This window comes from Populus alba, chromosome 6, assembly GCF_005239225.2.
Source record: "Populus alba chromosome 6, ASM523922v2, whole genome shotgun sequence".
Lineage (NCBI taxonomy): Eukaryota > Viridiplantae > Streptophyta > Magnoliopsida > Malpighiales > Salicaceae > Populus > Populus alba.
The window spans coordinates 20767615-20782631 of NC_133289.1; the positions used below are offsets into that span (position 1 = coordinate 20767615).

At 32.6% G+C, this 15017-nt stretch overlaps 1 protein-coding gene across 1 annotated transcript; it reads left to right on the top strand.

Annotated features, from left to right (window-relative positions):
- Positions 1-8503: 8503 nt before the first annotated feature.
- On the top strand, positions 8504-9457 carry LOC118030781 (glutaredoxin-C6). The gene has a single exon (XM_035035038.2). It carries the CDS (start codon positions 8617-8619, stop codon positions 9070-9072), a length of 456 nt encoding a protein of 151 aa, XP_034890929.1. The 5' UTR covers positions 8504-8616; the 3' UTR covers positions 9073-9457.
- Positions 9458-15017: the final 5560 nt, after the last annotated feature.

The window sequence follows — 15017 nt, forward strand, 5'->3', positions numbered from 1 at the left end:
GCGGATCCGCATTTACGGGTACGGGTACGCGTTAAGTTGTACACATTTTCCGTGTCTCTGGTGGATCAACACCATCTTTTGGAAGGCTACTCCGTGTTGTTGCCCACGTGGATCTCTTATGTTTTTCATTTATTTTTCTTATTTGTATCATTTATTAATCAAATCAATTCGGCTGCTTGTGAAGCGAGTTACAACTGGGGGCACCTTTTACTTTTGCGTTTGTAGCTATTTTTATATGTTAAAAGCATATATGGTTATAAAAAATTAAATTAACATTTTATAATAATTTTAACATGTTGATAGTAAGAATAAAATAAAATTTTAATTCATTTTAAAGCAATAAATACTTTTAAAAATAAACCCTACATTATCATACCAGAAACAGAACTAAAAAATATCTTAATATTAAAAAGAATTTTTTATACAAATATAAAAGTTTATTATATGATGTCAAATGACTTGGATGTGCAATACAAGATTTTATGAATGAATTAGCCTGTAAGAGATTAAACGAAAGATCCATCAATGAAAAGGTTGGAATCTTTTTTTCTAGAGGAAGACGGGTTCATGATGATTAATTGAATTAGTTTATGTTCCTAGTCTTGTTCATGAAAATAACATCATCAACATTCGGTATCGTATACTCTAAAAATAAAGGAATTATACCATATGTCGTCGTCATGCTGAATCTTAAGTTTCTTTAAAAAAGGAAGAGGATATAATTTTAGACATATCTAATAATTTTTCCTAAAGATATCATCATCTATCCTTCTATGCACGGCATAAGTTAAATATATTTAATGTTTGAATTCTAATTTATCATAGTTTTAATGATAAATTATTTTAAGCAATACATATATTGACCAATTCATATTATATATATATAAAAAAAACACTCTTGACATAAAAAATTTACCAACTCAAAACATGAGCAATAAGTATACACACTCACACTGGCAAATTTATATATATATATAAACACCTCCTATAGGAACTCACAAGAATCAAGAAGATTTTCTATAAGCTCTATATATACAAACAAATCTCTAATTAAAGCTTGTAAAAAGAATTGAAGTTTTTATTGAAGTATTTAATTTTTATTATTTTCTTAATACAAATAAACAATTTAAAGTGACTTGGGACACTCGCTAGCTCTTTCCTTGTGGATTATACGCTAAAAAAAAAGAAAAAGGAAAAAGAAACTGAAACGATTCTCAACTACTTGAGTATAATTATTAATCCGAATCCTGTGTGGATCATTGATGGCTGCCCCTGTTGAATCGAGTGATCAGGTGTTGGCTGGTAGTGGTGTCCAAGGGATTTACACAGAATTCCTCAGATAATTAGCAAAAAGAAAAACAGAGAAAAGGATTCAAGTGTGAAGTATGATCATTGGATTTCTAGCGACAGGTCAATTAACAGCAGAAAAATCTGAACCATCAGAGAAAAAGATAAAGCAACTAAAAGCATGAAACGTTTGAAGTTGCCCTAAGGTGTCATTGCATATGTCATGTGGCTTGTCCTCTGTTACGTATGTGATAGTCAACTATAGTGACAGATTGCGTTACTTGGGGCAATTCCTGCTTGAAGGATCCATGAATAGTCAAGGAAGCTGTAGCATGCTGGTTTTCCATCCCCCCCCTCCACTTCTTTTCTTCTCTTTTCTTTCCGGCTGAAAAACAAGTATGTAAATTGATGGAGGCAGGTGACATAAGAACCAATTATATGCATATATTATTTAATATATTTATCAGGGTTTTTCGTTAGATCAAACTACTAAATAGCAGTTCAAAAAAAGGAAAACAACCACAACAAAAAATTAGGATGAAGTGTTAGGGTTAAGCCAAGTATATATATATATATACAAATTTTATTTATTTTTTTGTATTTCGTGTTGATGTGGCAAAGATCATCGTATCTAGCCAAAGAATTGTGTTTAGGTAAAGAATTTGGTTGCCTGCCAATATGCATTGGTGGTGTTTTTGGCCCTCTGTGCAATCCAAGTCGACCTTTTGCTGAGTTAGGACAAGGCAAAGCAACCAGCACAGGCAACAGCCTTTATGGTTTTCTCCACGAAAACATTAAAGAGAGACACTGTATGGCTGATGTTATGCATGACGATCTGCAAAAAAAAAAAAAAAAAAAAAAAAAAACCTAAAAAGAAGAAGAAAAGCTACGATCGACTTGATATTTAGATTTGACCTAGCGTGCATGGTGACCACGAGTACCACTTCCACAAAACTAATTAATAAAAGGATGCCTGGTCCATGCTTCCCATTACTTAATTTGTGAGGTCTGATATGATAAATGAACACTGCATATTCTACACTTGAATCTTTCCATTAGATCCAGTCAAGTGGAGTATCCAACTATAATCTTTAGGTTGGAGAAAAATACAATCATCCACATAGGTCAATCTTGTCATTTAACGCCACCCCCCCCCCCTCTGAATTCTCGAAAGGGATATTGTTCGGTATAACTTTTGCTTTAAAAGTGTTTTTGGCTTGAAAAAATATTAATTTAATATTTTTACAGTATTTTATAATGGTTTTGATGTAAAAATCATGAGAAAAAGAATTATTTAAATATATTTTTAATTAAAAAAATTATATAAAAAATTGTTTGCACCAGAATTTATAAAATTAAAAAAGCCATATGGTTGTTAGGCTTGTGTCCACCAACCATGCATGATATTGACATCAAAACCTTGACCTAATTAAAGCATGTTTCAAGATTCTTCTTTGTAAATAAATCGGGAAATTAAAAGGGGAATCATTTCAGTGTAAAAATCATTGTGTTTTGGATTATAGAGTAAAATAGTCTTTTTAATCCTCAAATTTAATAGTCTAGCCATCCCTCTTAACATTAAACACATGACATCTCTCGACAAAAATCCCAAATAAACGTCGTACGTAATCATTCAAGCTCGAGTTTTTTTAAAAGTTTGTGTAACATAGAAGAAGGGAAAGTGATGATAATTAATATATTTAACACCATGTAATATATATCTTGGATGCTCCCATGCACCCAATATCGTGGTCAACTATAGCATTGAAACTGCTCTTGTCATCATATAAGCTCGATGAATCAATCTGTTTATATTTATTTATTGAAAATATTCCAATTTAAGCTACCATGGGTGCAAGAATTGAGTGTTAATTATAAAAAATAGATGAAAAAATCACAGGAAGAGGGCATCTGAGTTTTGGAAGGTTAGTGGGTCCTCCTCCTGCGTGTTGCCATCCGCTTACTCATCAATCAAAACATATGGCAGACACCATATTTACCACCATCAATGGTTCAACTTCAAGAACCCTCCCTGATTTATGATGGTAGGGACCGCAGGTCACCCCACCGCTCACCATCAAGCAGGCTGCCGAGCCACGTGGACACCACTCATTGGCAGGAGTCTTGCAGTTTCAAAGGTGAAGATGGGCACACTTCCCTCCATTTTATTTCCCGAAGACCACAATCTCCACGCCGGAAGGAAAGTTAAAGCGCCACCACGTGTCAAGATGGGAACGTCATGATGACGGGAAAGTGTAATTACATTCCGATGATTATGTCATGAGGATGGGCTCCACCATAATAGAAGCAGCTCTTCTCCACGTCATCTGACTTTTTCTTTTCCTTTTTCTTTTTCTTTTTCCTTTTAAATCAAGGGAAATGCTTTGGCCACAGCCTTTCTGTTCTTGTACCCAAGTTCACTCTTTCATCTCGTTTTACCACACACTCACTGTTCCCAGCCAAGACTTCCACCATTGCCGCCGGTCAGAAGAAGAAAATAGGTGTGTTTGTCTGTATGAGCGTGATTATATTTGTTTTTTAAAGTATTTTTTATTTTTAAAAATTTATTTATAATATTAGCATATAAAAATAAAAAACATCTACTGTTACGTTAACCTTCACCAGAGAGAAGGTTAGGAAATATTTTTATTGTAAAACAAAGAGAAGAAGATGCTTTTATTTAAGGCGGGTGGCTTTAGGTAACGTAACGGCTCAATCTTACGGCTCCACGTTAAAGTCAAAGTGACGTAAGGGTCATTTACTTGAGTATCATCACCACACCCATCCCCATGTGAGTGAGTGGCCACCTCTCCAGCAGTTATCCAGTATTTCCGAATTACCGTATTGCTTACAATCACTTCCATTTATGTGCACATTTACAGCCTTCACGCGCTGCCTGGCCTCGTGAAATCCAATCTCCCCGCAATTCTACCCCTCTTGATCTGTCTATTTATTTGTCTGCTGTTCCCTTTCCTGTCTCATGTTTAAATGCGTATTATTTGTTTTTTAAGATAATTTTTAAATATTAAATTGAAAAGAAAAATCTCGCACGCCGTTACCTCTCTCGTTGACATAAAATCATAAAACGTGAGGAATGCTAGCTACATTTGTGAGGGTGCAATTGATACAATCATATGTGAGATGGACGTGAATGGCTGGGATTTTTACACGGTGTTTGATGCAAGTGACTGCCTCGCTGGGTAGGATATTATAAAATAACTCCTTCATTTTGGTACGCGACAAAAATAAGTTGCCATTAAATTAATTTAAACTACGGAAGTTACTGTAACTCTAGGGGTGGAGTAATGTGCTGGATACAGGGACACAGTAACTTTCCTATAATTTTCTTTTCGGGACATGGAATAGTGTCTTGAGTATAGAAAAACAGTAATTTCCTTAGCTGTTTACTTTTACAGTTTTACTATTCATTAGAATAGGCTCACGATGAAGTTGTACCTTTAACCATAAGAACTTCAATTGTTATTTTTAAAGTGTATGGGGTAGAATAATTTATTTACTTTTTTTCACAGTAAAATAAATTGCCTACCCCTGAGATAAAAGGAATAAATTCACAATCAAGGGCTTTATAGTCTTTTTAATTTTTTATATCAATATAATTATTTAATTACCATTTAAATAAAAATCTACCTTACTTATCTTTATCATTATAGCTTTCAGGGGATATTTTTATATTTCACCACATATTAAGTATTATTAAAAAAAATCATGGTGATAATTTTAAAATATTCTTGGTTTTTATGTTTGTCATTTAAAATTTTAAAGCATCTCTTTGATTTGTTATTCATAATTAATATTTGTTTTATTTAGATTAATTTATAAAATTGAAATTCCTTTTCAACTTCATCCCCTTTAGTTTTTTATCTTTTAAATTTGATGCTTATTTATTTGTTTTAGTTGAGATAGTTTTTTTTTAATATTTTTTTTTTACCATCTCATACTCCTTTATTTTTTTATATCAAATTTGATTCTCGTTTTTTTTATTATAATTTTTTTTACTTTGGTAATTTTTTAAAATTAATTTTTTTTCCCGTCTTCATCCTTCAACATTAAATTGGTTGTGAATTGAGTTTTTTTATTGAGACCAAATCTAAGATTTTATAGGTTGTAAGTTTTAGAGATTAAATCAGGTTTAAAAATCTCACTCAAGTTTGCTTGTTTTTCTTTTTTTAAAAAAAAAAAACTCATATTTTTTAAGTCTCATCATTCAGTACTTGCTTGATTGGAGATCAAGCTATATATATATTTTTTTTATATGGAATCTTTCATAATTGTTTTAAAATAACTCGGGTTATATTGATTCTTTTTTATTGTCATTCTTTGTTGAATTTAACTTAGCAAGTTTTTTAATTTTTTTATTTCATCCCTCAACATTAAATTGCCCGAGAATTAATGTTTTTTTCCCCAGTTCCATCCAATTTTTTTTTATATTGGGCTTCATTAGTTTTTTTTCTAGTTTCTTTTCTATTCATTTATCCCGATCTCATCATTTAAATTGCAAGTTTGGCATATCTGTCTTGGTTGACTCAATTTTTTTTAAGATCATATTTTTAGATTTAATACTTGTTGCATTACATCCTTCAATATTGAGTTTTTTTTTTTAATTGAGCTTCGTAAATCTTTTTTAATTTGTTTTTTATTGAGTTATCTCATACATATAATTCAGGTTTGGTTGACTTGCCCAATATCCTGTTTGCTTGTTTGATTTTTTTAAAATTGATTTTTTTCTTCAATTTGATTTCTTTACGCTTGATTTGTTTGAAATTGGAGTTTGATTTTTTTTTTTTGGTTTTATGTTAGTTTATCTTGGTATTATTATCTGACTTGCATATTTGGTATGTTTATTTAGGTTCGTTCTGGTTTTTTTTTCTTCAGTAATTTTTTTATTTTTTTATTTGACTGGTTGGAATCCTAACTTCATCACTGTTTTCATTTTGGTGATGGTTTTTTTTATTTTTTGCAGGTTCCAATGATTTTTTTTTTTGTTTATATTGGTCCATTAACCAGTGTTACTTTTTTTTTATAATTTAATTACATTATAATTTTTTTCCTTATGCAGGTCTATCCTGAGTCATGTTTTCTTATTTTTTTTCTTAAAACATGTTTGCATCACTCAAATATCTTTTTAAAAAATGTTCTGTCTACGGGTACCGCAGCCCCACAAATCTAGCTGCATCTAATAACCATGGTCGATTTAATGTTGCATTTGGTCCCTCTACTCTCAATCATATCATGGTTTGCCCCCCCTGTTGTAATGTAGTCCTACTGCTCTTTCTTTTGTATAATGTTTTCTTTTCGTCCGGTGACGCCGTTAGATAATAGATGATGATGTCACTCAGTATCTATTTTCGAAGGGCATGTGGCAGTGGATGGTGGGATTTAACATTGTCATAGGCAAAAGTGCCAAATGTTCACAAAATAAAGGGCAGATGGGAGATGATATTTAGATAAATGAAAGTAAGAGGACCAAAATAATACAATGCTGAGACTTTTAAAGGACGACAAAATAAACCATTAAACCTTCTCGTTTCTTCCTATTCCATACAATGTGTTCATGTTCCATGCATCCAATCCATTGAGGAGGTTTGTTTTTTTCGTGGTTTTAAGTTTGAGTTATATAATTGTTAATAGGATAATCACTAGAGATTTATATGATTGTTGATTTCAAAATTCGTAAATTTAATTAAAATACACGTAAATTAACCCAAACACTCACATTAATAATAATAATAAAAAAAATTCACATGCATTATACAAATGCGAGAGAGAAGGAGCGCTGAAAATGGAGGAGTTAAAATGGATTTGAAATTAGCTGAAATCATGGCAGCAAATCAAGGGAAGATTTGTTGGTAGAAATGGGGAAGATTGTCTCCCGTTTTTTTTACTATAAATAAATGGAAAAAACATGATCAAAATGTAAGCAGCAGAAGTAGTAGAGTGTCTGTTTGAGACTGTAGTTATAGTTATTTTTTAGAGTGTTTTTTATTCAGAAAAGTTTGTCAATAATATTTTTTTATTTTTTAAAAATTATTTTTAAAATCAGCACATTTAAATGATTTAAAAAATATATTAATTCAAAATAAAAAAAAATTTAATTTTTTTAAAAAATTATTTTTAAAACGCAATGTAAAGCACTATAGAGAGAAAGAAGCTGCCTTGGGTAGCAGCTGTTGCTGCAGCGTGAGAGAGATCTGAGGCAATTCACATGACAGTAGAGTAGAGTTGATTTGTGTTTCTGGACAAAGAAGCTGCCTTGGGTAGCTCCCTGAATACATGTAAGTTGTCCAACCGCGTTAAATGTTAAATATATTATGTTATGTTTCTGGACAAAGATTTAATATTTATTATGACTTCTATCAATTTTTAGGTAATTTTATCTTACCCTTTGAGGCTTATGATCGAGTTCTATCGAATTTTTTATTTAAATATCTGTTCTTATTCCCTAATTTATTCTCACGTGATTTGTTGAAAGATATACATGTAAAGATTTATTTTGAAATAAAAAAAGAGTAAAAAAAAAATTCACTTATTTTTTTTAATCTTCTGACAATTAAAACCATTAAATGCCCCCACTCTACTTAAGTTAAAAAAAATGTAATTAAAATTATTATGAGATTCATTTTTACATATAAAATAAATTATTTTAGATCTTGCAAAAATAAGATTTTAAATATAATTATATATGAGATTCGGCAATTTTTTTTTTTTAAATATCAAACAAAATAAATTATTTATTTATTTTTTCACAACAAAAATAAAAGCAAGTACCAAGCCTTTATATAAAACAGAGCCTCCACGTACACCCCCAGTAGCTACAGATGTGATGTAAATAGTAGTTTTTGTAGTTAGGACTTTGGACCCGAATCTTTAAATGTAAAATAAATTATTTTAATTTTAAAAAAAACTAAAAACTAAAATATAAAATCCCAAACAATTGTTTTTGCTAATCAAGAAACAGACAGTGATGAACACACACCGTTATAATAGAACTTGTAAGGAAGCAATCGTACATGTAAGAAAGCAGCATGGGCGCGTGGGCTTGGAAAAGCAAGAAAACTCCCGCAAGCATTGATCCCGAAAGAAAGAAAGAAAGAAAGCAAAATACTTTGCAGTTGCAAACACAGTACTATGTGATGTAAGCAACCCCACCTCCTCCCCTCCTCTGTCCTTCCCTTTCATTTATAAATATGAACACTCCTCCCTCTATAAGCTCCCACTTGCTCCCCCCGTTGACATCAACTCGCACCTACTACTCTCTTCCTTCCTCCACAACACCAACACTTCGTTTCTCTCTCAATTCCCGTCCTGGCGATGCAACGACTACGTCGACGTTGCTCCAACGACGTCGTTCGTCTCGACCTCACTACCCCACCAAACTCCTCCTCTTTATCCATCGACGGTGCAGAATCCACTGAGACAAGAATCCAACGACTTATATCAGAGCACCCTGTTATCATTTTCTCTCGATCTTCTTGTTGCATGTGTCATGTCATGAAGAAACTCCTTGCTACTATTGGTGTTCACCCCACCGTCATCGAATTAGAGGACCACGAGATCTCCGCCCTCCCTCCCGCCGCTGAAGACGGTTCCTCCTCCCCCTCCTCTCTTGCCCCAGCTGTCTTCATCGGCGGCTCCTGTGTTGGTGGTCTCGAGTCTCTTGTTGCTCTTCACCTTAGTGGACATCTTGTGCCTAAGCTTGTTGAAGTTGGTGTCCTGGCTTTCTCTCCTGGGTATGATAGCAATAACAATCCTATCATATCCTCGTAATAACAACAACGACGACAACATATTATTATTATTATTATTAAAAAAAGAGTCATGAAATTATGATTTTAGATTTGGGTTTTTAATCTACTGTTATTAATGTAAGTGAACATAAATGATTACTAGCGAGAAATGATTAATTTCTCTGTTTATTTAAGGGTCTCCGCTACAATATTATAGCAGTAGTAGCAGTAGTACCAGGAGAAATCAAGAAAGTCTGCTTTCAGTTTAAGATTATGTTTTTGTCATAAATTGGACTTAGATTAAGTAAGTACTTTGTCTGATTAAATACTGTTGGGTTGTCGGTCAAGTCAGTTCTAGTGAGAACAAGTAGTGTGTAATATTTGATTAATGAAAGGAGTACTACTTGCAGGTTTTCAAGATTTCATTGAGCATTCTCCTTCCTTCCTTCCTTCCTTCTTTCCTTCTATCTCCATGAGTTGATTTAATACTAGCTAAAGAACAATCAATCATGCAGACAATGCGTTGGACCCATTTCCAATAATTGAAAGATCAGAGCCGTTCAATTTTCTTGGTTTTGGTTTGGTTACTGTGATCATCTTTGGGGGGTTAAGGAGAGATGGGTTTGGGAGTACTACTTGGTGAAAATGACATGAGAGCGGAGACTAGAGGGAGTGGGTTTCTGTCAGATATTCTGACAAAATTCTTTCAATTATTATATATAGCTTCCAAAATCATGCAAGCCCCAGTTATAGTTCTTCTGATTTATAATTTGCGGTCTGGACCAACTCAATTTGAGACACGAATAACAGGCAGGAACAACTCATCATCTTCGCTTCAAAATGTTACGAAAACCACAAATGGAAAGAAGATTCCAGGTTGTGAAAAGAGAGAGCACTAATGGTGGAAACTATTACTTCTTCTGATCTTTCCCCTTTTCCCACTCTTCCTTACCTGGAAATCGAAAGAGAATAATGGGAAAAAGTGGTGCTTAGTCATGGCTTAGCTAGGCTACCATGACCAAAAAGACTAGTAAAACTTACCTCCTAGATTCAAATACATGCCTTACAGTTCATCACATTGCTCATGTTAATTTGGGCCAACAAGTTGTATTTTTATATATGGATGATCCCCATGTAGATTTATTTCCTTCATTTGCAGTAGAGAACAAAACGAGGGTATAATTTTAATCTGCTAACATCTACTAGTACATAGATTAATGAGGTTTTTTCTGGTGTTAATTTGAGGTGACTTGATCATGGTGATCTGTTCTTGAAGAGCTAAAAACTTAGCTGTGACTGAACTGGACAAAAGACAAAACACGATATACATAGATCAAGCTAATTAATTTGTTTAGATGGTAGGTATATAGTATATTTTCGTGAATCTGACAAAGAAGGTTCCCCTAAAAATTAAAGATTTAAAACCAAATTAAGGCGTGATGCCAAATTTGTCACCACTCCACGAGACAGCCTGCAAGGGGCGGTGTCACCACCCATGACATCGATAAATATTCAACCACCTGACAGCCTGATATTACTCGCCATCGATCCTGCTCTTTCCACACGCCCATCCTCGCCCCCATCACACACCCACGGATGCCCAAGATTCTTAGCATTAATCTTCCCACTTGGAAGCTTAATTAACTAATATATGCGCAGGTGTTCTTGTCAGAAATCAATTGCTGACATCACTCATCTTGGCCCATGATCGCCATGGCCATCATGCGTCAAGCACCTTGTAAAGATCCTCCCGAATCCATGTGCTTGCCCTTGATCGTGTCTATAATTAAACAAGATGGGCTACAATAACGTTCTTGTCGCTGTAACATTTCATTTTTCTTAGTGTTCGAACTGAGAGACCATAATTTACCAATGTTAACTACTTGAGAAAGATAAAGACAGGGAAATTAATGAAAGGCAACCCTAGAGATATCTCCCCTTACCTTACTTGAAGAGACTGTGCCCTTCACCTAGCTAGGTTGATTATAAATTTGTTGGCTAATTCCAGGTCGAGGTTAATTAAAAAACTTGAGAAATGGAATATATAAGGTACTTCAGAGATCTTTTCCCATTTAGGAAAAGAAGACGGGTGATAAATTATGGTAAGAAAAGGCTTAACCCTAACATAAGGCAACTGGGACCCATTTCCTCTGGGCTTGGAAAAGACAGCTACAGCCTACAGGGTAGGTGATGATGACAATAACAACATCAACAAACGACAGCCACAATTACCACCCCCCACCATTAGAGTGCTCTCTTCACTTTAGTTTTGTTTTTCACCTTCTTTAATAATGAATCACACTTGGCAAACATGCAATGGTGTTGATATAGCAAGTGACGGACCCAACCCTAGAATCTTTATTCTTTACACTCCAACGTAAGAAAATCAAATTGTGATTCTGTATATTTGAAAAATACCAATAGCAATAACACCATTTTAATACTCCATAAACGGTAGGTAATTTGTAGGAGGAGAAGTGGTATTTGATCTTTTTTTATATGTATATTTTATGTGAGGACATGGGAATTAAGCAATCCAAGTACTATCCCCACTGAAAGTTCCTTGATGGTAGGGTTTTTAGGTGGCACTTTGTCTAAATTTAATCAGTCTAAAGCTACAAAAGCATCTTCCCCTTTATTTTATTTTCTTTTTATTTTTATTTTGAATGGTGAAGTCATGTTTGCTTAATAACTCTAGCCTTCTTTATGAGATTCCCCCTTCACTTCCACAAATTTTATTCACCCATTTATTAATTATACATTCACTATAATTTGCTCCCAATTTGATTTAAATTATTGTTATTAGAACCGGTTGGAGTTCAGATTACGTGCGAAGGGTTCAATCAACTCGTTAAAAGGTAGGGTAATTCATATCTATTTCAAAATTATATTTATTTAGATAAAAAAAATCTCACTAAAATTTAATTTGATTGTATTAACCGAGTATGAACTGAATTATTAGGTTATTAAATTTAATTATATCAATTTTTTAAACAGATGAAAACAAATTTAGCTTGAACTAAATCTAGAAAAAAACCAAAACCAGGTTAGAAAACAATGGTTTATCGACTTCATCATATTTATTATTAGCCCTAAATAGTCCATCTCCAGCCTGGTAAACACCTTCCCTAGATATTCCTCGTATAGTTTACTTACAAATCACCAACTGCCATGTAAGTGCACAACTCAGTCATTCTTGCATCACTTCCCAGAGAGAGAAAAAAAAAAAAGGAAAAAAAACACTCCCATCTCTAAGCAGCTAACAAAAGAGCTTGTGATGTGATGGACATAAATGGCACTGAGACATTTCAGGACAGCATATTCTGATTATAGTTTCTCTTTTCCCCCTGTCTAATAGAGCCCACTACTTCACACTATATTATACAGTATTTATTATTTTAATAACTTAGTTGTTCGTGTTTTTCTTTTGGGGTCTTATTGTTCTTGATGCTTGATGATGCACTGGAAGAAAAAAAATTATGACATTGTTGTTTATTTTTTGTGGTCAATTAAACTGAAACCAAGCATAGAGGATTCCGAACACATAGTCGGCAGCACACAGAATGGGAAAGAGAATTGAGTCCATAGAAGCCCAAGATTCGATTCCTATGATTGATCAAGAACCAATATATGCTTGCTAAGAGGATCTTTGAATTTGTCCCAACTGTAGCTCTTAAGACATAGAATTTGACTTTTGCTGATGACTAATCATTCCAAACTAGAATGTTATGAACACTATATATATATATATATATATATATATATATATATATATATATATATTTGGGAATCTGCAGCCACTGATAGAGACCGAGGAAATTGAAGAAGAACCAAGCTCCATTTTGTTGACAGGGAGAGCTTAATTACTACTTGCGGCCTTCCCTTGTCACTCCAGTTTCCAACAATCTTCACCTCACATTTTAACATATGGCCATTTTGAAGTTTTACTGCCAGCTGCTGGTGATAGTCATGGCTCAAGCACCCAACCTTCATTGAAATTCATCCATGTGCTTCTTGGTTCCTGGACGATCCATCATATTTATTAAATTTGGATTGGTCCAGCAACCGACTTGAAATCTAATTAACTCGTTGACTGTATATATATCTGTGTAAAGTAAAGACTGGGAATGAGAAAAAAACTCGATAAAAGCTGTCGGGTTGACCCGTGACCTGAGTAATTTGGTAAAACCTAGTTGAGATCCTTTTTTTTCTTCAAATGTGTTTTTTTTCCCTAACCTTATATATATATATTTTAGTTGGTTATTAACCATTTTCATAGTTCATTATATAAATACTAGAAGAATATTTTATTTTTTTCAATGTGAGATTTAAAGCCTTTTAGTATATATACTCCATATTCATAAGAAAAAAGTTATGTTTTTTTTAATGTGAAATAAAAAATCTTTTTGATTTAAATATTTAAACTTAAAAGGATTAGAAGGAGAACAAAATGTAAGAAGCAAAAAAAACCTTTTAAAAAAAGTTGCATTATTCAAGAAGGAATATCTAAAATCTTGATGAGATGATGTAGCTCAATGGGCACACCTTTAATGTCTTTGATGTTCATATTTTGTTTTTGATTCTATTGATTTCATTCTAGTTTAGAAGTACTGTTTAATATGTTTTTGCATCTAGTCATGTTTTAAAACAATATGCATATTTTACAATGTATGTTAAAGATAGTTTTAAATGAATGGTTTGATGATTTAAGACTGTTAATATAATGTAATTGACATGTTTTAATGTCGTTTTTTATGTTTTGAAATTTAGGTTAATCATTTGGATTTGTTCTAGTTTAATGTATTAATGTTTGGAGTTAAGTTGTAAATATGTTTAAAATGATGAAAAAAGAGAGGCAAATGTTAAAACTAATATAGCAGTGTTCAAAGATCTTGGGAATTCATCTTTGATTTTTTTGTTAATATTGTGACTGATTTTCTTGTTTTGTTTCATTTACTTTTTGTTTTTATTTAAAAGAAGTTTAGGAAGCTAGCTTAAGCATGATGAAGGTTGGGTTAATAGGTTATATCTCATTTATGGGTTTTTAAGTCTGTTTTCGGGTTTAAGCTATTTCTAGATAATTTTTAGGTTTGGCTTAAATGCTCATTGAAATGTAGATTTCATCTTTTCACAACTAGATATTTTTGCTTGCCTAATGTAACTAGATTGAAGCTTGAACTTATATATGATAGTTCCCTGTCATTAACTTGCCCATTGATTGCTTATTTTGGATTAATCAATCCTTAGAGGTTTGGATGACTAGATTTGTATTTTTAGCTATTGGTCATCATTTCAAGTCATTCTCAATTTGTTTTTCTTGTGTAAAGCATCATTATGCTTCTATGCGCCATGATTCATCTTTTTTAACTTTCTATTTGATATAATTTACTATGTAATTTAGATTTAGTTTTCGATTTCTTTCACTTGTTTTTTGTGCTCTTAAATGGATTCAAACGAGAATCTTCCTTTGATCATTTTCTTTTCTTTTCTATGCATGGGTTTGGTTTTGGGGCTTTTGAATTTGGGTTGGGCTAAGTCCAACAAGGTTAAGGGCATGTTTGGTTGGTTAGGAGTTTTCAAAGAAAAAAACATATTTTTCTATCCTTAAGGTGTGTTTGCCAAATACGATCTTAAAATGATTTTTAAGCCTATGACTTTTAGCTAAGGGATTGCTTGAAAAACACGTCTTACTAGTTTTTCAGTAGTGTTTCTTTTTCTCTTTTTAATGTTTGGCAAACATAGCCCTAGTTTTTTTAATTAATTTAATTTCATAACTTCAAAGGGACCTTTTTGCAATATTTTTATTTTCCCCATATTTTTCTTCTTATTATTTAATATTTTAGATTATGACCTACATGTGAGATGCTTTTCTGAATATTAAATAAATCAGTTTTTTTTTTTATAAAAAAAACAATAAAACACTTTCTTTAAAAAATATATTAAATATTTTAAATTTTCATATGGCCAAGTCTCTCAAATAAAAAT